The 24,986-nt window shown below is 34.3% G+C and overlaps 3 protein-coding genes across 4 annotated transcripts; 1 reads left to right on the top strand and 2 right to left on the bottom strand.

Annotated features, from left to right (window-relative positions):
- The first annotated feature begins 11,381 nt into the window (after nucleotides 1-11,381).
- Nucleotides 11,382-12,575, top strand: LOC127136428 (30S ribosomal protein S16-2, chloroplastic/mitochondrial). Its single transcript, XM_051062985.1, has 3 exons — nucleotides 11,382-11,577; nucleotides 11,725-11,987; nucleotides 12,209-12,575. The coding sequence occupies exons 2-3, from the start codon at nucleotides 11,809-11,811 to the stop codon at nucleotides 12,426-12,428; spliced, it is 399 nt and encodes a 132-aa protein (XP_050918942.1). The 5' UTR covers nucleotides 11,382-11,577; nucleotides 11,725-11,808; the 3' UTR covers nucleotides 12,429-12,575.
- A 6,420-nt stretch (nucleotides 12,576-18,995) lies between these two features.
- On the bottom strand, nucleotides 18,996-20,669 carry LOC127136420 (uncharacterized). Of its 2 annotated transcripts, none has more exons than XM_051062979.1 (3): nucleotides 20,430-20,669; nucleotides 20,010-20,267; nucleotides 18,996-19,480 (listed from the first exon to the last, which is right to left on the bottom strand). In XM_051062979.1, exons 1-3 carry the CDS (start codon nucleotides 20,455-20,457, stop codon nucleotides 19,245-19,247), a joined length of 522 nt encoding a protein of 173 aa, XP_050918936.1. In that variant the 5' UTR covers nucleotides 20,458-20,669; the 3' UTR covers nucleotides 18,996-19,244. The 2 variants fall into 2 exon arrangements, with proteins under 2 accessions (XP_050918936.1, XP_050918937.1); XM_051062980.1 differs by having other exon boundaries at nucleotides 20,010-20,264; nucleotides 20,430-20,665.
- Nucleotides 20,670-23,214: 2,545 nt separating this feature from the next.
- LOC127136415 (ribonucleoside-diphosphate reductase small chain) lies at nucleotides 23,215-24,571 on the bottom strand. Its single transcript, XM_051062972.1, has one exon. It carries the CDS (start codon nucleotides 24,389-24,391, stop codon nucleotides 23,399-23,401), a length of 993 nt encoding a protein of 330 aa, XP_050918929.1. The 5' UTR covers nucleotides 24,392-24,571; the 3' UTR covers nucleotides 23,215-23,398.
- Between the last annotated feature and the right edge of the window lie 415 nt (nucleotides 24,572-24,986).

The following is a 24,986-nucleotide window of genomic DNA, read 5'->3' as shown; positions in this document are numbered from 1 at the left end:
AGGAAAAGCCTATCTCTAGTGATCAAAACACACAAAAACTTAAGTCAAGCCATTTGTCAAACATTTAGTGTGCGATCAACAATGTTTGGAACGTTATGTAGAGTTTGTTGTTCTTAGAAATCCAATCACAACCAAATAATTTATGATCTACACAACAACACAAAATTCAAAATTTTGATCGAAACAATGTTGATCAAATGATCAATGCAATCGAAATTTTACAAACTACAAAAATAAGAGAGAGAGAGAGAGAGAGAGAGAGAGAGAGGGAGAGAGAGAGAGAGAGAGAGAGAGAGAGAGAGAGAGAGAGGAGAGAGAGAGAGAGAGAGAGAGGAGAGAGAGAGAGAGAGAGTACACAAGGATTTGTTTAGGCAGCTCCTCAATCGACCTCGCTATGGGTACGTATGTAACACCCCAATTTTGACCCTAAGATCCCTCATGATATCTCATCATATGCATTGGCATTGGGATCCATCTTGGCATCCTCCTTGCCCCTCATTCATTGGGTTTATATTGGGAGATATCACCAAGCATCATTTGATTGTATCATACTTTGTATTTTATCATTTATTAACCAAAATATCAAAAACATGTCATTGTATAGTTTAACTCTTTTGTAGGTAAGACACATGCTCACCTTTGATCTATCAAGCTTACATCTAGGGTTTAAGACCCTCAGTGTGAGGAGTTCAATCAAGAATTGTTTTACTATGACTCTAAGCATCATATATGGATCCCCATGATCTTCACATGTTATTTTGATCAAGCATTCATCAAGAGTTTGAAGTTTGTTTGCCTTGAAAACCCTAATTCATTTGGGTATCTTATGTGACTTCTTCAACAAGGTTCTTCACCAATTGATCAAATATTTCAAGGGATACTTAAAATTTCATCATCTTATGCATATATGATCCTCCATGAGTCCCAAAAGTCAAGAGAATATCAAGCTAACAAGTTGGATCATGGTGGTTGACCAAAGGAAGTTAACTGATCAAAACTGGGGTTCCCTAGACCCTATCTCCTACAATTTTTGTCATATGAAAATGATTCCAAAATCAAAGTTACTCTAAATTACATTCAAAATAACTTTCATGTTTATGTCTAAATCTAGGTTTTCTTTGAAAGTCATTTTTTATGGTGAAAGATTATAGGTCATTTTGTCTAAACCCTAATTTGGAGGTCAATTTCCCAAGACCATAACTTACTCAATTTTTATGAGATGAAATCTATTCAAGTTTAACAATAAAATTCAAGATGTATACTTTAACTTTTATGTTTGTAGGAAGATCAAATTCAACTTTTAAATACATGTGATATGAGGATTATAGGTCATTTTGGACCAATGCCATTGAACAAGTGATTTTCCTCAACTTCAAAAATGCATAACTCCTTCATGATAAATCCAAATGAGGTCAAATTTGTGACCATTTTGAAGTACTTTGAGATAGATACAACTTTGATTAATGTACGTTTCTCATTTGAAGCTCATAAAAAAAGTTAGCCAAGGTGGAAGAAGTGAACATATGGCTTAACACTTAGAATTTTTTTTGATATGTTTGATTTTCCCAACTTCCACCTCAAAATTAATCATGATCCAAGCTTCAAATGAAAAAGTTCTCAACATGAAAGTTGTTCCTCTTGATCTAACCTTTCCAAAAAGTCCAATTTCATCTCATTTGGACAAAGTATGAGTGACTTGCGCATGGCTTGAACTTGGATCACCATTTGGCATAAGTGAACTTGAATCTTCCATACACAAATGCATGGCCTTTCCACATGACTTCAACAATGTTTGTACACAATTTTGGACCTGAAGGAATGATTACATGGGCCTATCACACACCCATGCATCCATGCAAACAAAGTTACTATTTTTGAAAACTTGAATCAAGTGTGCAATTAGCAATGCCTTGGCTATAAATAGAGACCCTTGCATTCAGAATTGAAGACCCTGACGCGCCAGCTTTAAATCCCTAGCTCCAAACCCTCTCATTCAAAGGATAACCTTGAGGATTTCCATTGGAAATCGAGTTTGAATCTCCACTGTTTTGGGATTCAAATCTCCAAGAGTCCTACTTCCTTTTTGATTCAATTCCATTCCATCAAGTGTCTAGAGCAAGGCCAGGTGCAATTGGAAGCAAGATCGTGTTCATCCAGACCTGCAGTGAAGGTGAATTTCTCAATTTTTCATCTCTTTGATTCTCACTCAATTCTCCATAATTCTTCTTGATTTTTAGTTGTCTGAAGTCCTACCAATATAGGCAAGAAGATTGAGTTACTTTGAGGTCAAATCAAAGTAACTCAGATCATGATCCTCAAATTTCAACTCCCTGTATCTTTCAATATACTTGGAGTTAGGAGAAATTGAGGCCAGATTTGAGCTCCTGAGCATTTTTACTTTAAATTCATGTCCTCCTTTTTTATTTTGGTGATGGTTGAAGGTGGACCAGTCCGGTGAGGTCCACTGGAGAAGAAGACCAGAGTTACAGCTCCGGCGATGCATTGGCATGTCTCAGGACCGTAGGATCCATCCATTTTGTTTTAATCTTAAGTGTACAAACTGATTATCACACGTGTGGCACATTGATCAGGGTCCATCATGGAACACACACTCTCATCCACTTGATCTGCCACCTCAATTAATGAGGCAGATCAAGTGGTCGACGTTTTTTTTTTGTTATTTTCTGATTTTTGATTTAATTGACTTATTTTCATTAATTCATATTAATTTTAATATTGATCCAAAAAATATGAGACTTTCACCAAAAATTCTTAAATAAATTTCTATTTCATTTTATGAATTAAAATTATTTTTTTGGGTCATTATTAATATTTTTCATGATTTAATTGTTTTTGTGAATACTTTTAATTGTTAAAAAATAGTTTTAAGTTTCCAAAAACTATGATTTTTTTTATCCAAGGTCCTTTGACCTTGTTTGACCTATGATAAATCTCATGGCCATTTATTTGGTGTTTTGATGAGATTTTAGGATTTTGACCAACCATAATTTAATTTAATGCATTTTTTAATTGATTTTAATTGTTTAATTGCCAAATAAATTGTGTTGAGCTTTTGATATTGACTTGTTGAGTTTGACTTGTGTTGTTTGGCCTTGGTCAGGTTGATTTGACTTTGTTGAGTTAAAATCATTGGATTTAGGGGATTGATGAAATGTACATTTCATCTCCCAAAATGAATGAATGATTTCAATTTGATAAAAGTCCTCCTTTGACCAATTTGTGTTGATTCCATCTCCTATCCCTCTTCATCTCAATCCCATTCTCTTCTCATTCATCTCATGGACCTATGATATCTCAATATCCTAAGGCTAGTTGATTGCAAAATCAACATAAGTGTTGATGAGATTAGGTCCACCCCTTTTGCATTTTCTTTTAAGTGTGGTATGTTTCAGGAGTATGGTTCATAATACCATATCTCTAACATGCATTAACACTAAAATTTCTATTTCTCGACCTGAAATAGTTGTGACTTCTACATAAGTCCAATTACGATTGCTTAACATAACGCTAAATTTTTGACACAAAAAGGCATAACATTCTAGTAAGTGAGATTGTAATTCTCCCCTTTTTCATGGTATTGTGAGGAAACTTGGCCTTTTTTCCTTCCTTTGGAAGATGTCTTGGTTCAAGGATCCATGCTTGTGAATAGTGGGTTGAGTGTTCTCCAAAGAATGACTTAAACAACAAAAACAAAAGCAATACTAACTTCTAATCAACTAACAACTAACATTTAATTTCAAGCCATTTACTTTTATGCACTTTAAATTCAAGTCTTTATTCATTTTCCATGATTCATACCATTTAACTTGTTTACTTTAGTGCCATTTTCACTTTTCTCATTTGAGCCATATCTTGTGATTATATTGTGATTGTATATACTTGTTTGTGTTTGTGGTCTTTTGACCTTAATATACGTAATAACAACAAAAACCCTAAAAGACATTTGCGTGTACTGTTGGATTTAATCTGAGACATTGGACTTAGAATTAGGCAACACTCCCTATGCAAAAGGACTTGGCCAATTCCAACTTCCATGAAACCAAGTGCTTGTGAAGTGAATTTTCATCTGAAGCAAGTGTTGAGATCCCATTTGAGTTCATCTGCTACATGGTCTTATTGAAGCTGTTACTTTGAACTCGTGCTTAATGCTTATCTCTGGTTTCATCTGATACGTGAGAGATTATGAAGAAGATCGTGGAGTTGTTAAGCTTGGATGTGGCTATCTTTATTTGATACCTTGCTCTTCATCTTGCTATTTGTGTATTGATATTGCTTGATTCTAAAGTCGAAGGGAAATTTGGGTTTCTATATGACATTCTTGTTTATTAGATTGCATCCCATTGGTCAGATCTTTTCAACTCTTAACTTTTAAATTTGTGCTTAGGATTAGTATCTTCATCTCCTCCCCACTTCTTTAATTTCAAATCTCTCCCTCTTTTTAAAATCTTCTTTGCTTGTGTTTTTTTTAAACTTAGACCATATCGCAAATTAGAAACTTTGGCCTTATGCCATTGCATTTTCAAACTCTTTTCTTAATCAAATTTGTAAATGAACTCAACTATACTTGACTTAAAATTTTAAAAGACAAAAAGAACTAACACTAATTCAAACCTTTTAGGCCTTTTGTGCCTTTGTTAAACTTAATTTTTTGTTAAAAGCAATGCATTCACTTTGAAATTGTTACTACGAACTACGAGGTTTTGATCCCTCATTTTTATGTTGGTACGTAGGCACATGTACGAAGGTCTTGTCAAACACAAAAATATAATTAATGAGTTCTTTTCTCATCCCTCCACTCCATTTTATTGCAAACTGAAGGAGAAGGGCGATCCAAAACACAGCGGAATTTACAAAAAATTCTCCTTTAGTGATCCTTACGAATGGGCATGATCAGTGATAAAATCGTTATCTCTTGTGGTGATTGAAACCTTTGATGCAGATCTACGGAGCGATCACGAAAGTTGAACGGTGACAACGCCTCTACTCAGTCCATAGGAACAGATTCCTTCAATCTCAATGCTAGCTGCTATGAATGAAGGCTTTGAATGAGAGAGAGAGAGAGAGAGAGAGAGAGAGAGAGAGAGAGAGAGAGAGAGAGAAACGAAATTGCAACTGCACAAATGCTTATGTACAAGGGTTCTATTTATAGAACCATTTGTGTGGGCTGCAAGTTAAAAAGCCCACTTAAGTGTATGTGGCTCATATCTTATAATATGCCAAAATCACTTAAGTGCGTGGTACCTTACCATATTTCGTATTCTACTTAAGTATACCGTACCTTACGATGTTCTACAATTCACTTAAGTGCACCATACCTTACGGTGTTCCTTAGTTACTCTATCTCTCATCAATCCGTCCTTTTGTGTGTGACCCTGTAGGTTTTCATGGTATTGACAATTATATTAAATCACGTATTTAACATAATAAATAGTGAGCGGTATCTAGCAACACATCACTGCTACCCAAGACATAAAAATGTCATGTGATCTGACAAATCCTTTTGTGATAATACTTATGTGTATAATGACCCTTTTTCCCTTATTTTTATATTGAACACAAGACATAAACCGTGTCATCCTTGTCCAATTCAATATTGGGCCCATAGACATTTATCCTGTTATGAAGGATGGGCAAATCCCATCTAGATCACTCATGTCCCTCAGCATGCTTCGTGGAGTACCCATCAACTGTCTTTATGGTCATCCAGTTACGGACAATGTTTGATCAATAATAAGGCACTCGACTCTACATCTAAGGTCCATAGTGGTTTCAGGTCAAAGGGTGGTATATACCATTATCACCATGAGAATAACTTATGACACTTTGCATAACATTCTATATAGTATTTTCATAGCGGGTCAATCCAGTATAAATATTACTCTTAATATTCATACCTATGTTTAAGACTTAATAACTCCTTATCCATGATCCATGAGATGTGATCATCAGTCTATATACATAATAGTCTTAATGCTTTAATGTTATCCCACTTCACAATAAAGCTCGACTATGGATACTTTAAGAATAATGTCCTTATGTTTAATGTGATCTCATGATTAAGTCATAATTGATACATTAAACGGACTAGCTATTCTAGGGACTTTATTAAACAAACATAATACAGAAAAAGTCTTTTTATTATTAATAAATAATTCGATGCAAGTACTAAAAGTATTGGCCTCTAGGGCTTACACTAACATAAACATCATTTTATACAAAAACACATATGCACACAAGAAAGGGCTCCCTAGGAGCACCTAGGACACTTTGGGTGTTAACACCTTCCCTCTGTGTAACCAACCCCCTTACTTGTAATCTCTGGCATTTTATTAGTTTTGATTTCAAAACTTCTTATCTTTGGGTTTTGTTCGTACTTTTCCCTTTTCCCTTGGAAACAATAAAAGCACGGTGGTGACTCTGGTTTAATTGACGTCTAGCTTATCCATAGCTTGATGGTCATGAATTTATCGCTACAGATATTAAGTGGTGACTCTGTTGGGGAGTAGTCTCCAGTGGGTTTAACCTACTTTTTGTGTGTATATAATTGTATATTTGATGTTTGTATGATATAATCTGCTTGTTGTGCTTGGTAATCTCTTAGTGGTGAGATAAGTTCTAACCCGAACTTGAGTGAAATTAAGATAGGAGGATGGTATAGTCAAGTTCGACTTGTGTGGAGTAGTCCTTAACAAGTTGGCTTGAGACCCATCTATTAAGTGGAGACCCTTTTGGAGCTATTAATGTCACACAAGTTATTTGTGGTTAGACATTACTTTCTCTGATTTGGGGTCTGAGAAGATGAGGACCGTAGAACATTTAACCCATATTTACCTATTTAGGACGTAGTGCGGAGACTGTTCAGGTGTAGACTTGATAATAGTTGTTACGCGATACTACACTCAAACGATTTTCTCTTGAGAATATTATGGGTTGATGAGTCAGTCATCCTAACCTATAATATCCGATAGATGGAATTAAAACTCTGGGAACTTTTTAGAACATGATCTACAGGTTTTATCCTTAGTACACTCCTTTGGGATGGTTCTTACCTAGACTCCATGCTCGTGACTCATAACAAACCCTTGATTCTTGGTTGATCCAATCGAGTCTTGTCAATATCAATGAAACTTGGGTGTTGATAAGGTGAAAACCATAATCCACCAAAATGGATGATTGATCTTGATAATGACTTGATTCATCCCGGACCTTTGTTTGCCTTGTGTGTGATCCCTTACTTGTGATTGTTGCATTCATGCATTCATGCGCATCATAACATCCATCACACTAAAAAATAGCTTAAAGGAACTGAGATTTTATTTGCAAATATTTTCAGACCATGGATTATGGACGAAGGAACACTAAGAAGTACAGTTTCAGATGTCCATATTTGAAAAAGAAAACAATCATTAGCCTTAGCTTTACATAGTAACTTTAGAGAACGATAGTTTGATTTTTGGTCCTTTGAGTTCGATATCTTTTTAAAACTACGTGATACGACTGTGCACTTGCAGTTAGCCATTTCGATAAACATACTAAGTCGCGATCACTTACTTGATATTAGATATTTGTGATTGGAATTTTATTAATTTAAAAAGTGATAGAAAATAAAATAAAAAGATTCAGAAATACTAAAAAAAAAATCAATTTTAAAAAAATAATACTATAACTGTAATTTTTTTTTTATAAATAAAGATATTTTAGATGATAATAATTTAAATAAAAAAAATAATATTATAAAAAATAATACTTTAGATAAAAATTAATAATGGTTTAAGTTGTCGCTAAAATTAAAAATTTAATAATTAGTAGCGCTTTAAATCGTTACCAAATAAATTATATTAAGAATTTGTAAGTAAAATTATGACGGTTTGAACCGTCAGGATATCACACTCACGACATTTTGAAACCATGGTAACTAGCACTAAAAATAAAACTCAAACTGAAATTCACGATGGTTTGTAACCATCACAACTTGTAATTTACGTTAGTTGACTATCCGTCGCAACTTAGAACGACTGTTGGGGTGACGGTTTTAGCAACCGTCGCAGTACAGCCTAGCGACACACGTTTTTGCGACAGAACAGGAACCTTCGTGACTTTCTATTTGAGGCGGTTCTAACCTCCATACTTGTCAAAATTGACCATCGTAACTTGACAATTTTCTTGTAGTGAGTGTAGTTTATCGATACTTCTTGTTGGTAACGATTAATTACATAAGTGTAGATTTCTTTTAGAATCAGAACAATCAAAACCTATATGTGATTTAGTGCTGATTAAAATCTTCAAACTGCGGTATTAGAATCTTGTAGCAATTGAATTTTGTAAATAACAAATCTCGTGTAATTTGCGAACTATCAATTCACTATAGTTTGTAACTCTTTGGATATAATCTCTAATCAATATGAGATAGTTGTTAATTGTGTAACTGTATCCGTGATTAATTTCCAATTCAAATATAAAGTCTCTATTTTCCGCTATAAGACTTCCACATTAAAAAACTCCGATCATTCATTTTGAAAATCGGTCAAATTTCCTAAAAGGGCCTATTTACCCCCTCCCCTCTAGACCATTTCTCTACTCCACATTCTCACCCAACATGCACCATTAGCCCATCACCATGAACTACATTTATTTTTCCAGATTCTTTTGCTACAATTTCGGCGTTGTCATCGCCCACTTCCTGATGCAATTATGTTTGTCTTTTCTCATGGACAACATCCTTTTCCAGCGGGCCTCTTGTTGCATCACCGTAGGAACAACCAAATATGTTAGATTGTCTGGTGTTTTCTTGCAATCACGGGTGTAATGTTCATAAGGACCACACCTGAAGAAAATAATGTGAAGACCTTCATACTGCACATTATAACAGTGACCATTAACATTGATCTTTTCGATAATTAGAAAAGTCAGATCAATATTCATCCAAATTCTCGCAAACCTCCCCCTTTCTACATTTAGGGTGTCAGTATCCACCTTAACAAGAGTACCCACAACTGATGCTAAACCAAGAAGGACACTTTCATCATAATACAATAAGTTAAGTCTGGAAATCGAATCCAAACCAGATTTTCTCCAATTTTGCGAGCAAGGATGTGAAGTCTGAAGTCCATCGAGTCATTGTCAAATAATTGTCAAATAACATCCACATGCCTTTTGAAACAATTTTCTCCCTGTTTGCGAGAAGTTCTCACTTGACCATAAAGAAACCATTATCAACGTCCATGATCTGAAAACCTCTGGTATGTTTCCATATTTTCTTCAACCTATTAGTCATCAAATGATACCCCACGTTCTTCCCAAAAAGTTTAATAACTAACGCCTTCTTCCAAGGATTGCATAATTTCTAGAAAATTTTCTCATCCATCGTGACCTTTAGTAGTAATTAGTTTCCTCCTTTAAAAGATATTTTCATAAGTCCCCTTTCAATCATGTTTACTTCCTTCTTCACAGTAGCAACTCATTAACTTTCAGTGAAAACATCTCAAAACGACCGTTTATGAGGCTTAGGTGGGCCTTCAGGGCTGGTCCTGACTTTCTAGAGGCTTATGGAAAATAATAAAAATGGATCCCTAATAAAATATACAATTAAAAAAAAGAACAATCTTATATTCGTCAAATAAAAACATGTTATTGCACTCACTTCTCTACCAAATCTTTGTATTCGTTAGCGTCGACATTAACTATAACTACTTCCTCCTCCAACTTGAATATTGCGAAAACATTTTCATACGTCTAAATAAATAGTATAAACAATATAAAGATCAATCTTGATATAAATAATCATAAGTAAAAATTATCAAATTAAGATTATAAGCTAGCTATGGTAGAAGTCTTAGACAAGAGAATATCCTTACACAAGAAAGAGCCTTGCAATGACCACACCTAAATACAATAATGAAATTGTCAAAAAAATAAGGTTCACAAACATTGAAAATTAAAAAGATCACCATATCATAAAGTTATAGAATATCACGTTAATCTATACATAACATGGTGTATATAACTCCACTAGAACAACTTTTATTTCATCTAAGATAACATTATCAAAGTTATTAGGGGAGAAAACTACCACATCAGATGAAACATAAAATATCTTCATGATGATACCTATATTAACAATATATTTTATACTAATGAAAACATATAAAATATCGGCGCTAACAGAATGAAGTTTAAGAACATTCAAAATGACATGAAGAACATAATATATGACTAACTTCTAAGAAAATATATACTACAACAATGATAATCTATAAGACACGAATAAAATTGAAGAACAACATGGGATGATTGAATTATACTGCTAAGTATTCATAACATTACTCAAAATTGTAAAAGCAAGTAATTGTAAAAAATGTGTATAAAATGATGAAATTAACAAAGAAAGAATGATCTTATGCTAAAGATTGTTGAAAAAACATACAATAATCTTCTATATATTTCACATAAATACCTCATTCCATGTTTATAAAACCACCAAGAGCCTTAATGGTATGCGCGCCTTCAACATCGTACATAATACAAACATCGTACACGACATCGACACGTCAATAATGATAATAATTTAAAAAATTAAATAAATTAAACGTAATCACTAATTTCACTATCTCGGACCGACCCAATCAATTCGAAGACCATGTTCTAATTTAAAAAATAAGCCTAAATTAAAAATATATATAATTTTAAAACTAAAAATACAATTATATATTAACCAAATGAAACAAAAAAATTAAGTTGTTTAAACTATAAAAAAATATATTTCATTCAACTTAAAAAAATTTATAAAATTAAAAAGAGTCTTTCTCTAAATATATTTTTTTTTAGAAATTAAAAAAGTCTTTTCTTTATTTAATATTAAAAAGAGTCTTATTTTTAATTTAATAAATAAAATTAAAAAGAAAAAAAAAGAAATTAACAATTATAAAATAAAAAGAATCAATAATTAAAAATTGAATGAGAAAACATTAAACTTTTAATTTTATTTTACTTTTTATATTTTTTATTTATTTTTAAATAGTTTAAATCTTTAGTTATTATAATATTTAAATAATTAAAAAAGTATAATGCGGATTGAACCCACATCCCTTTTCGTATATTTAAAAATTAATCATCTATAGATTATATCCCATAATAATTTAATATTTATTTTCTATTTCATTATTTAATACTGTATAATATTTAATATATATTTTATTTTAAAATAAAATAAAATAAGACACTTTCATTTGAAGACCCTAAGAATCGTTTTCTCAAAACCGACCGTCCTTCATCCGTGGCTTCACCGAGACGGAGAAAAGAAGTTATTTGTTCTCTGTTAATATTAATTCTCTAATTTTTTTATTTAAGAAAAATCATTTTTTTAATGATTTACCTTTCAGTTGTACTAAATTCCACGTGTCGTGTTCCGACTCTAGCAAAAATTTCTCAAACTTCAGTCCCACTAAGCCCTTCTCCTCTCTCTCTTGCGATAAACCCTTCCGGTCTCTCTCCTGCGATTCTCCGCCGCCGTCACGTCAACTCCGTCGCTCCCGGCCACGCCGTCACAGTGCCACACAGGTTTGTTCCCTGTCTCTATTCTTCCCTATTTTATATTCTATTTAGCTATGTATGGTTTTTCTTCTTAATTGCATTCTGTTTGTTCCCATTTTTTGCTTTGTGTTCCCATGGTTGAAATTGATTTGTTCTATTGCTATTACGAGACAGAGAGAGATTCGTTTGGTTTCTGTCAACTGGATTTGAAAGACATTGATAGTGAGTAGGAGAGTCAGGAGGCTGAATTTGGGGGAAATGGTGGTTAGGATTCGGCTATCGCGTCTAGGATGCAAAAACAAGCCATTCTACCGTGTGATGGCTGCCGATAGCAGATCTCCAAGAGATGGCAAACACCTCGAAGTTCTAGGTTACTACAATCCCTTACCTGTTCAAGATGGTGGCAAAAGAATGGGTATCAACTTTGACAGGGTCAAGTAAGTAATTAACACTTCTGATTGAAGGCGTATCTAATGCCCGGGTCCTAAAATTATATTCAATTAGACTCATTTTCTCAAACTATTATTGGTGTAGATGTCTCAAGGTAGTGTTGTGTTTATGTCGGTATCTGTGCTTTTGAGCTAACTGACTTTTTTTTTAATGCCAATTCCTTCATATATATGTAGGTGATAGTGTTGTTTTCTTCTTTTTGTTTTAGGTATTGGCTTTCTGTAGGAGCTCAACCTTCGAATCCCGTTGAGCGTCTTCTGTTTCGAGCAGGGTTACTTCCTCCACCACCGACTGTGGCTATGGCGCGTAAAGGTGGAGCCCGCGACACTCGTCCTGTCGATGCTTTAACCGGGCGAGTACTTGATCAACAAAAGGCTCCTAATTCCAACAACAATGAAACCTCCGTAACTGAAAATGAAAACCCGTGAAGTCTTATGTTTTTCCATTGCTGTCTTTAAGAGAAGAAAATAAGATGTTATATACTGATGCGTCGTTGAAACAGTTGATTTCTACTGTGGAAATGTTATTTGCTTATCCTGTTTCTTCTGTTAAATGCATTTATTGGAATTTGGATCTGTGTTGTGTTGTTGTTTGATTGAGGTGTTTTTCATGCCAGCTCGGGGTGCTTTTTGTTGTTATGGTCACTTAAGTGGCAATTACTGCACAAATAATAGTGCGTGCTCCTTGTATTTTATTTGTTGAGAATGGCTCCAAATCAACCTTAAGATAATTTGCATTTTTTGAGTGTTATGTGTATTTTTCTATTAATGCTTATTGGTTTTGCTTGTTTAAATAATTTGTTCAAGAGAGCTATTTATCATCTAATTGTTACTGTATATTCATTTTTGGTACAACATTGATTCGAATTAGTTTAATCTAGTTGTTCAGATCAACAGGAAATGGAAAGAAATTGCATTCAAGCGTGTCTATGCTAGAACTGACTTAGTATGTGAAGATTTTGAGCTTAATGAAGTGTACCAGTGTACACGTAGGTGTGATAGGCCCAGCTGAAAATCATTAGGGATGAGTTGAAAACTGGTAAAAAGGTCTCTAGTTGTTGTAGTTATAAGATTGGACTTGCTTGAGTTGGATGGTCTATCTCTTACTAAGGATTCTGACAAAAAAAATTTTATGAGCTAAAACGAAGTGTACTGCAGGCTGTTCTGAAACAGATGAAGTTTCAAAGAAAAAGCAAGTCTGGCAATAAGTTGGGACTTAGATGTTTCAAGCTAGAACCTCAATAGATGATTCTTCTTTTGATTAGTCAGTTCAAGCAAGAGTGAAGGTGTTTGTTCTCTCTGCTGCCCCGTTGTGTATTATTTTAGTTTTGTCGAAGTTTTGATTCTATTAATTGGTGGCGTCTAAGGACAAGTGTGATAAAGTGCTTTCAGAATTCGAAAGCATGTTCTTTCGATTTGAAACTATTGCAGGCAGTGTGGTTCCCTTTGACGCATAATTGATGAAGGAATAGGTAGCATTGCTAACATAAGGTGTATTTTGTGGTTGAGTGTGTGACTATTCTCTACCCTATCATGCTATTTCATTCTGTGGAGTGTACAACCAGGGCTTGTCATTGGAGTCAACCAATTGTGAGGCAATTTTGAACCATCGGCCAATTTCTCTATCTTCTATAGAGGATAACTCCTCCAGATATCTCCTAGGTTAGAAAGCATATCTCAATCACCGCCACTCAAAAATAAGTGGAACCTCCCTAGAATGACAGGTGTGTATTTTTTGCTTTTATATTTTTAGTGTACGAATATTGAATTACTGTTGTTTTGGAGTTTCCCTCTGTTAAATCCAAATCTTGGGGGTAATTGCTTTGTCACTCAAGCACTCTTTTGCATTTTAATCAAAACATCTTTGTTGTTTGGTAAGCTTTCAATTCAATATCATGTTGGCCTTGCATTGTTTTGCTCAATATTAAACCTGTGATAGCTGCCGCATCCATGGTGCTAGGTTTCCAGATCCTTTGTTGATTTCTGATCCCTTGGAACTTACTTGACATGATAGATTTCATATTTTTATTTCTTGAATGATGTTGCAAATATGCAATCATAAAGTGAAGTTCTGTAGCTACTCCACAACTCGGTGATTTAGTATGAGATGTCGTACAAACACGGTTGAGCTTGCATCTTTCCTTGTGCATAAATGGTCTAATAATTCAGAAACAGGTTGCTGGTTGTTTTCCTATAGTGATAGAGTCAGTATTCCTTGTTCTGAAGGCATTGCCCTTTGTCTGCACAAATATTTCTGCTGCTACTTTGAACAACTTCCAACAATTTGAGTTTGTCTTTTTTATTTATTTATTTGACTACGGCTCTCATAAACAAGAATGATTTTACTGCAAATAATTATGCAGTAAGTTCTTCTGATACCAGTGAGTTGTGAATGGTCAGACAGTGTTTAAGTTGGGAAGAAGCTATTGCCATTTGTGCTTTTTCACTTGTAGAGTGTTGGATTTTGTTAGGCATCACAGTTACTGAAGTGGATGTTGGGATAAATACAAAAGGTACCGGGAATTAGTTTGTCATATGGCTAGAGCATCACAGTTTCTTCCTCTACAGAATCTTTATTTTGAATTAGGGTTCATTATTTTGAATGGCTCTGAACATTATTTTGGGTTTGTTTGCTTCAGTAGGTGGAAATGGCATGACAATGTCCTATGGATTAAGAAAACAACACCCACTTTATTACCTCAGAAAAAAACCCTTTCTTTTCTTTCTGAGGCGCATTCACACACAGAGATCAACCAAAACTTAATTAACTCACCGTTGTCATCAATTTCTATTAAATGAAATGCCAAATGAAGGGAATTTTGTGACAATATCTACCCAAATAAATCAACCTATAGATATTAACCCCGATTCAAGGGGAATTTCTTAATGCACTCTATTATTAGGGCACCACGTGAAAATATAAAAATGTTAGTTTTCGGAGATGCATCTCCAAACGCACCCTGATTAAATAAATTTTTGATTTAAAAATTTCGGAAATGCATTTTCGGAAATGTTTTGAAGATGCATCTCTGGACGGTATTGGTTCTAAAATGCGTCAGAACTCTTCTTCCTTATTTCTAAAAAATAACACTAAGTTTTTTTCTCAAATTCTCTTAACTCACATTCTTTCAAAAAACAACCAACCAAATTCAAAGCTTCTTCCATCAACATTCAAGTACATCAAAGACATCATTCAACATTGAAGTAAACTCTAAATTTGTAAGTTTTTTATTTTTGAAAAGTTTTTTGAGTTTTTCTATAAATGAATAAAAACTGATGATTTAGATAATAAATGAGTAGAAATTGCATGAATGGAAGTTTATGCATACTGAAAAACGTGTTTGATGGTTAAAAATAACAATCAAAACATTATTTTTGGGGGTTTGGTGGTCTGCATTACTGCCTTTGACGAACCTGAGAGTTGCAGGAATCCCGAAGATGCATCTCCGAAATTTTTCAACGTTTGGATTGCTAGTAACCAGAGATGCATTCAGTAATTTATTTGTCTGTATTTTTTTTGTTGCTTTTCTTGCTTGTAGGTTGCTTGTAGTAATTGTCTGACACTTGTTTGATTGATTTACAGGCATTATGATTGATAGAGACGACAGATTGATGCACATGAGGATTGAACAACATGCATCAGTCTGTAGGGAGAAAATTCAGGTTTCAGAGGCTCCTGTTCACTCTAGTCCGATTCATGTAGAGGCATCGACTTCTAGGGCTCATGCTTCTCCATCTTCTTCTTCCCGTAGAAGACGAGTGTCACCTAATGACACATCACTGTCTCCATCTTCCCGTAGGCGACAAGTTTCACCTATTTATGCGTCAGAGGTACCCGAGTCACCAGAGGTACCTGAGGCACCAATGCCACCCCAGACACTAGAGGGACCTCATGTTGATGAGTCAGTGCCACCTCAGATTGATGACGCTATTGAGTCAGGGCCATCTCAGACTGATGAGTCAGTGCCACCTCAGGTATTTGGAGGAGACCTTGTAGAATTGTCACTTCTGCCTTTGTTACTGCCATACATATCTGAGACGAAGAGGTAAAATTAGTTGGATTTATTATTTTTAAATTAAGTTTATTATTATATTACAAGTTTCTGACATACATTTAGTTTTCTACAAGACTGTGATCCGTTGAAATTTATTAACCATGAGCGGAAGAATATTGGCTTGCCTCAGCCTAATGACGAGTGGTTGCATGCTGTTTTCTCCCTATCTGGGATGAAGGACTTGTGCAAGACCGATTATATTACGGTTAACTACGAGATGCTTAATGCATTCGTGGAGAGATGTCACACTGAGACGTCATTATTTTATCTACCGTTTGGTGAGATGTCTATCACACTCGACGAGGTATCGTGTTTGCTGTATCTTCCGATTAGGGGAAACTTCTAAATCATGAGAGGATTAGTAAAGACGAGGCACTCAAGTTGATGGTAAATCAATTGAGAGTTGACCTAGAGGATGCCATGAGGGAGTTTGAAAAAACCAGAGGGGCTCATGTTAGGTTTGAATCCCTAAAAAGGGTATACATAAATGAGTTCCTTATAGCAGAGTAGCCTATAGGTGATGACGAACATATGAGGCTCCGTAGAGCGTATGCTAAGCATACCTGCTATATTTGGTTGGCATTGCGATTTTTATGCACAAAAGTGCCATTTATGTGGATGTCGTCTATCTACGGTACTTTGAGAACTTCGAGCGGATCCAAAAATATAACGGGGGGCTGCTTGTTTGGTCCACTTGTACTCGAAGTTATCAGAGGATAGTAGGTGGAAGACGAAGCATGTCACACTCAACATCACACTATTGACGGTAATATTTATCGGTATTTTAATGTTAGTGTATCATTTTCATTACATTTATGCAACGCCCGTCCTTATTGATGATTCATGTGTTCTAACACTTTTTAGGTTTGGATCCTCTAGCGCTTCTCGCGCATCTCCGACTGGTCGTGTGTATCGATTTATACTGAGGATATGTCGTGTGCTTCTTCATTTACCCCTCTTAGAGAGAACCAAGCGATAGAGTCATTCTGAGTGTATCTTGACCGCTTGGTTGACGAGGATATGCACTTTAACAACTATGTCGATCACCGTGAGACGCGACCATTTGACGACATAATATTATACTCTGGATAGTTGACTTGCCGTTCACGTCTGATATTTCCTCATCTGCCTGAACGCATCATGCGGCAGTTCGATTACACTCAAATTTAAAAAGATTTCTAGCTAGATTGAAGCTTTGACCAAACTTAAAAGTCTTCTAGTGAATGAACAAATTATCAAAAGATGATTTATTCAAAAATCTCTAAATTTTAGCCCACTTCCATCTAATATATGATGGATGCATGTATATACCACATTCAAAGGCACCAATGCTAAATAGATAATTTTATAAAACATCATGTCTTGCGTGATCTAAAATACAACACCCATTTACAAAATATGACATCCATGGAAGAAGAGTGAAGAAATCCTTAAACTTTTGTGTATTGCTCTATAAAAAATTACAAATTAGAAAGCTGAGTACATTTGACTACTCAAAGTCTATTTATAGGTAGTAACAAACTAGTAACCATCTCTATCTAATAACTATTTTACTATATCTCTATTAGTTTCTGCAAGTTGGAAGATGTTCATAATACTTCCAATTTAAAATGAGTAATACTGCAGTTAGAAGATATTTACAACACTTCCAATTTCAAACGAGTAATACAAACGAATATATAAAATAAAAGAAGTATACAATGAGTGATGTCGAAAAACCTTAACTAAAATCAAAGCCATAAAGACAAAAGTTTAACCATTAAGTAGAAGCCATAACTTAAGGGTTACAGAAGAAACAAAGTTTAACCACAATAAGATAAAAGCATATCAACAAAGACAACAAAAAAAACAATTCTTAACCATCAAGAATACAAAACAGTCAAGACCAAAGCAATATGCTCTAAGCTCAATTGCAATCACCAACAAAACAAAATCGTTCAAAACAAAATTTCTAAGAAACCAATGCATATACTCAAATTCCAAATCAAATGTTTCCAACTTAGCATTCATTACAAGGTAATAAAAACCATTTTTGAGATACCAGAACAAATCATTTATAAATTGAATTTTCAATGATCTCAAATATGGTACTAAAACTATTTCTCCTCAGTAGAAAATGATGTTGCGGACTTTAACCAGAAAAATCATATATCCTTCCATTCAAAACAATTAATATGGGAAGCCAAACAAAACCAACAAATCTAAACTAAATCAAATTGGTGAATCTAAAACCAACGAGTTTGATCGGGTGCAAAAATTCGACCATCCACCTCACATCAAATTGAGTGTTCAGACTGAATTTCAAGATCAAGAATATGAGCAAGAGCTAAACTCAAATAACTTGTGAGCATGAATTATCAAGATGTATGAACACTCAAAGTGGGATCTTGTGAAAGTCACCAGAGTCAAATCAACTAATGTCCAAAGCAATCAACGACTCTTGACTCAAATCAAACACCAAAACAGTTCTTTTATGCATATAAGAGACCGGTCGTGGAAAATCCAATTTCCATCATAATACTTGAACGTTGACCTCCACTTCCACACATTAAACTGTGACAAAATTGAATGGCAAAGCAAGCATCATCTTGAACTGGTAATGTGAGAAAAATCAATTTTCTCAAAAATGCAGCGGAAATTTTCCTTCAAGATGGATACCAATTTTGCCCTGATACCATGTTATGAAACATGACATCCATGAAAGAAGAGAGAAGAAATACTTAAACTTTTATGCATTGATCAGAGTAAAACATTACAAATAAGAAGGATGAGTAGATTTGATTGCTCTAAGTTTATTTATAGTTACTAACAAACTAGTAACCATCTCTAACTAATAACTGTTTTAATACACATCCAATACACTGTTTGATTCTTCAGAATATAGAACTATAGTTTCAATGAGAAGTGCAGAATTTAAAAACAGAATTTTAGAAACTTTGAATGACTAAGAGGTGAGTTTCACTAGCATCACTGATAAAACCAATCAATCATGCAGAGCAATGTTTCAATGTAATGCTTGTATGAATCAAAACTTACATGCACAAAAGGGGTTTGGAAGAATAGAACAATCATATAGATATATCAGTACAGAAATATATAAGCATATGTTTACTGATTATCACATGTACATAACACTCATCCCAATCAAAACTCAATTCAACACCATTCCATTGTTGGGGATGAAAGATAGTCAACTTTCTTTCTTAGGGTGCATTGCTTGTAAAACAGCTTCAAATTCTTCTTTTACTCTCTCAAAGACATTTGGTGCCTTAACTTCGTTTATAGGAGTATTCTCATCGATATCATCATTCATTCCATGAGTTTCTTTATCATGATGATGCTGTTTTGATTTATCAAGATGATGTATCACAGATTTAATCTCTGCCTTAGCTTTTAGAAATATGTTGCCCTCCTTAGCTTTTGTTTCTGTCAACAGAAAATGCCATATATCAAAAGTTGACAAATTATAAGAATAAATCTTCAATTTAGTTCTTAAAATATCATTTTCGCTCCTATATAATTACAATTAATAAGCAGTATCATCAAAATATAGGCCATGGCAGTGACGGATTTTATGCTCTCTGCCATGGCCAAATATATAAAGGATGGCCGCCCCCAATATGCCAATATAGCAGCACCATATGTCGGGCATTATTGAGGGGTTTTGCCTATCCGTCATGGACGAATCAAAACACGAATCAAAGAAGCAGATCTTATGGTATACGTAAACAAGATAACCAATTCATAAAATTGAAGTGACCTAATGACAAACATTACTTCAAAGGATCTACCTAAATCTACTGCAGTAGAAAAGGCAGAGTCATACACATTAGTCAATCTGCGCTATCTATCTGAGATTGGTCGGCGAACATTACATCATTTTTGTTATTGATTTCAGATTGGAGAGTTAGAATCAGTAACTACATAAAGCACTCTCACAAAGTAAGATATATACCTGATGAAGAGCTTGAGATTTCTTGTTTATGGTTTGCCTCCTTATTATTATGATGGAAGACTTGAGCAATGGCTTGAAACTCCTCCTTGGCTCTTTCAAATACATTTGGAGCCTTGACATCATCCAACAAGGTATTCTGGTCAATATCACTATTCAATCCATGAGTTTCCCTGTGATGATGGCTTGAAGACTTATGAGGATGCAATATAGCCTCAAATTCTTCCTTTGCTCTTTCAACCAAATTGGGTCTTTTTGCTTCTTTAATCAAATGCATAAAAAACAATGACAAAGTAATCTTATAATTTCCATAACTTCAACACACATACACTAGTATGCATACAATATATTAAAGACGTTGAAAATGAAAATCAAGCCATGAATGGTCGAAAATACGTAAGAAAGTGATGGTAGTCTTAATACCTGAGGGAGATTTTGTTGATTCCGTCATGGTGGGTTTAAGGTTTGTGGAAAAACAGAGTGTGTGACAGTTTGTTAACGTTGTTGTTTGTTACAGTAGGGAAAGCACGAGAACGGGGAAGGAAGATATGCAAAGTAAACGACGCGACGGATTGAGATTCCAACCTGTTATCGAGTCATGGTTGATATAATAACTAATGGGATTTGGTTTTAAAAAAACAATGGGCTTTCCGTGGGTTTTCTTTTTTTACTAAATATCCAGATGCCCCTTCCACTTATATATTCTCTCAATAATTTAATTGAAATGAGTCAATACTTTAAAAGGATTTTACAGTCAATTAATATATATATATATATATATATATATATATATATATATATATATATATATATATATATATATATATATGTTGAGAGAAGTTTAATTTTTTATTTTAACCACCTATAAAATGATGCAAACGGATGATAATGATGCAGTATAAATTTTTTTATATTTCAACAATGCATAGTAATTAATCTTTTTAATTTTATCATTATGATTTACATTTCAAAAGTTTTATATTTTTTTTATAAAAAATTTACTCCCAAATCTTCGAAAATTTTCCTGTATATATAAAAAAGAAAAAGCGATTGAAGAACATTTGTCAAATCTACCACATATATCAAGTAAAAAAACACATGTTTTGCGCTAACATTAATTGTAATTTTTTTTTGTGTGAAATGTGTTATATTCCACATTGAAGAAAAAATGTAGTATATATCATTGGATTGAGATAACTTTATTGGACCTTGAGAGGAGTATCTTAGGATCAAAGCAACCCTAAGGAGTTGTGAAATGGTCGATGGAAGAATCAAGTAGGCGCGATCTTGGGTCTCCCAACTATGGTTTGGATTGTTCGACTCAAATCCATGTATATTATATGTCCATCTTACCAACAGGTGGTAGATGAGGTGCCACCACAATTAGTCGCATCGACTATAGTGACAATGAGGTCTTAGGAGAAATGTGAGTTATTATGGAAGAGTTGAGTTGTTTCAACCATTCTTTGGAGTCGAACATTTCGACCCTTCAAGTGCGATATCATGAATATTTCCATATCGAAGATGAAGTTCTGGACCCCTAGCGTCTCTTAGACGAGATTTAAGACACTCTAGCATTACAAAACTTCAAACCACAATCATAGGTGAAGTTTGATGGAAAGAGTGACCTCTGGGAACACATTGTCGTCATCAATACTCATATGGTAATCATAGGAATCTTTGACTCCTTGAAGTGCAAACTCTTATCAAGCATTTTCAAAGAAGCGTCTCTGAGGTGATTCATGAACCTCCCCCGACTTTTAGTAACCAATTATCAAGACTTCTCGAGGAAACTAGTCTATCAGTTCTCAATGAGTAAGCAACAAAAGATTTCTACCACTACCTTGTTTAGTTTCCGTCATGGACTCTCCGAGTTAGTGAGGAGTACTTATCCTATTTCAAGAAGGCGACCATCAAAGTGATACATCCAAACCATAAGATATTTGTAGGAGCATTCTAAAATGGTTTAAGAGCCAAGCATTTCAATGAGTCTCTTGCCATAAGACCTCCACCTCCATAAGTGAAATCATCGCACAAGCCGAATGTTACATTAAAGGGGAGAGAAATGTAGATAAGAAATCCAAGGACGTCAAAGAGTGTGCCTCAAGTAGATGTGATTCATCGTAGCAGCAATGCAGAAGCCATTGCACCTCGCTTGTGAGGGATAAGGTGGCTTTCAAATGTTGTGGAAGGCCCACCAATAACTTCATGCCCTTAACCACTTGCCAAGAGAAGATCTAGCACGAGTTCTTCCACATCCATGACATCCCTCCTTCGCCAGTCCCAAGATAGAGACAATGGGATCCAAACCCGACAAGTGGTGTAAATACAACAAAGTGAAGGTTCATTACACTAGTGATTGATATATGTGTATGTGTGTGTGTGTGTGAGAGAGAGAGAGAGAGAGACTTATCCAAGAAGGAAAGTGGTGTGGTGGTAATAAAAGGCCCAAACAACGTTCTCGTAGAGAAATCCTTAAGTTTTGAATTTAGATCCAACAATAACAAGCTAAATATGAAGCCTTCATCGTTGGGATGAACTTTGCCAAAGAAATGAGTGCTTCAAATATCAGAGCATGAAGTAATTTGCAATAGCTTCCGCCAAAGAAATGAGTACAACTCATCAAATACCTCAACAATAACAAGCTAAATATGAAGCCTTTTACAATGTATGACAACTATAAGAAGAAGGAGACCCAACTCATCAAATACCTCAAGAAAGTACAAGACTTAGTTAAATATTTCAAATTCTTAGAAATAAATAGCATAATGCCCAGACAAATCTCTTATCAATGCTTACTAGCACCAATAAGCTAGGACACAACAATATTCATTACCAACACAAATAATGAGGAAGACAACTCCATAAATGTCGCCAACACCACAAACTAGATGACCCATATAATGCAATACCTAGAATTAGAGGAACTTCATTTAGACGAGACTTTGCACACTCTTTATAAGTGTTTTCGATTGATTCTTTATTTGCTATCTCAACTTCTTCATACAACTTTTTTTTGACAATGACTTTTCATAATTACTTTTATGCATTTAATTTTATATAATATATAATAAATAGATGTATATTTTACAATGAATTTTAAAATTACTTTATGAATTTTATTTTAGACTTGTAAGCATGGAATTGGTTTTATTTTATTTGTTGATATTTTAACACTTGTTTATACATGTTAAATAATTATCTAAAATGAAAATAAAATTATAAATATATTAATACTCATAGTAATATTTGTATCAAGTGGATACCCAGTGCACTTCTCCAAAAGAAGTGCCATTTAGAACTAGAAATAATACTATTAATTGACTAGGGAATGAATAAGAACACCACTAATAAGATATTGTAATAATGTAGTAGTAATACATTTTATAAAACTAAAAATCTTCATCCATGTTGAAGACATGTTCAGCAGCACCATTACCATTTAAGCTATTCATAACAGAAGCTTTCTGATACTCCCCAACGCGCTTCTCAAAAAAGTTAGTTTTCCCTTGAAGCGAAATCAATTCCATCCAATCAAAAGGATTCTCAGCGTTATAAACTTTCCCACACCCAACTTCACACAACAATCTATCCGCAACAAACTCAATATACTTACTCATCAAATCCCCATTCATCCCAACCAAAGCACAAGGAAGCGCGTCGCAAATAAACTCTTTCTCAATTTCAACTGCATCCCGCACAATCATCTTCACGCGTTCCTCGCTCAGTTTCTTCCTCAAAAGCGAATAAATCAAACAAGCAAAATCACAATGAAGACCTTCGTCGCGCGAAATAAGCTCGTTTGAAAAAGTTAACCCAGGCATTAAACCACGTTTTTTAAGCCAGAAAATTGCACAGAAACTTCCAGAGAAAAATATACCTTCAACACAAGCAAAAGCAAGGATTCGTTCAGCAAACGAATCAGACGAATCGATCCATTTCAACGCCCATTCAGCTTTCTTAGCAATGCAAGGAATAGTATCAATGGCGTGAAACAACCGATTCTTCTCGGTGCTATCGTTGATGTAAGTTTCAATGAGGAGACTATACATCTCGGAGTGAATATTCTCGATCGCGATCTGGAAACCGTAGAAAGCGCGTGCTTCTGAAACTTGAATTTCTTTCATGAATCTTCCGGCGAGATTCTCCAAGACGATGCCATCGGAGGCAGCAAAGAAGGCAAGAATGTGCGAGATGAAGTGGCGTTCATCGTCGGTTAGGGATTTCCAGTGTTGAAGATCTTGTGAGAGATCGACTTCTTCTGCAGTCCAGAAAGAAGCTTCAGCTTTTTTGTACATTTCCCAGATTTTAGGGTATTGAATTGGGAACATACAGAAGCGATCTGGGTTTGGTGCGAGAAGTGGTTCTTCTGGAAAAGCAGGCATTGTTTAGGAGTTGGATAATTGAGAAAAGTGATTAATTGAATAGAAAATGATTCTGTGAACAAGAACAAGGCGATGGAGGGGTTTAAATAAATAAAAAAAAATGGGCGAAAATAGAGACGGGTGAATTTGAAAATAAAAAATTTGGGAGAAGCGTGCAGGAGAAGATGGAAAGGGCGCGGGTGGTTTGAAAATAAAATTTAGAAAGCTTACGTGAGAAGATTTTGAGGTTTTGAAACGGTGCGTTGGATTTCAAATTTGAGATTTTTTTTTATTTAATGCAAAATTTGAGTAGGTAATAAAAAATATTGAATTTGTAAATAAGAGAAAAAGGAAAGATGCAATTTACACTTTTAACTCTAGGTGGTGATGGTAGTGTTTAAATTATAATATATTAGATAAAAATTAATATATCTTTCCGGTTAAGGTTTAACTAATGATTGAAATCAAATAATTATTAAATATATATATATATATATATATATATATATATATATATATATATATATATATATATATATATATATATATATATATATATATATATATATATATATATTTTATGAATTATCCGATGGCAATGCATATATTTTGGGTA

This window comes from Lathyrus oleraceus, chromosome 1 (assembly GCF_024323335.1).
Source record: "Lathyrus oleraceus cultivar Zhongwan6 chromosome 1, CAAS_Psat_ZW6_1.0, whole genome shotgun sequence".
In the NCBI taxonomy this organism is placed as follows: Eukaryota; Viridiplantae; Streptophyta; class Magnoliopsida; order Fabales; family Fabaceae; genus Lathyrus; species Lathyrus oleraceus.
The sequence above is the reverse complement of the archived record's forward strand: the minus strand, read 5'-3'. Positions and strand labels throughout refer to the sequence as shown.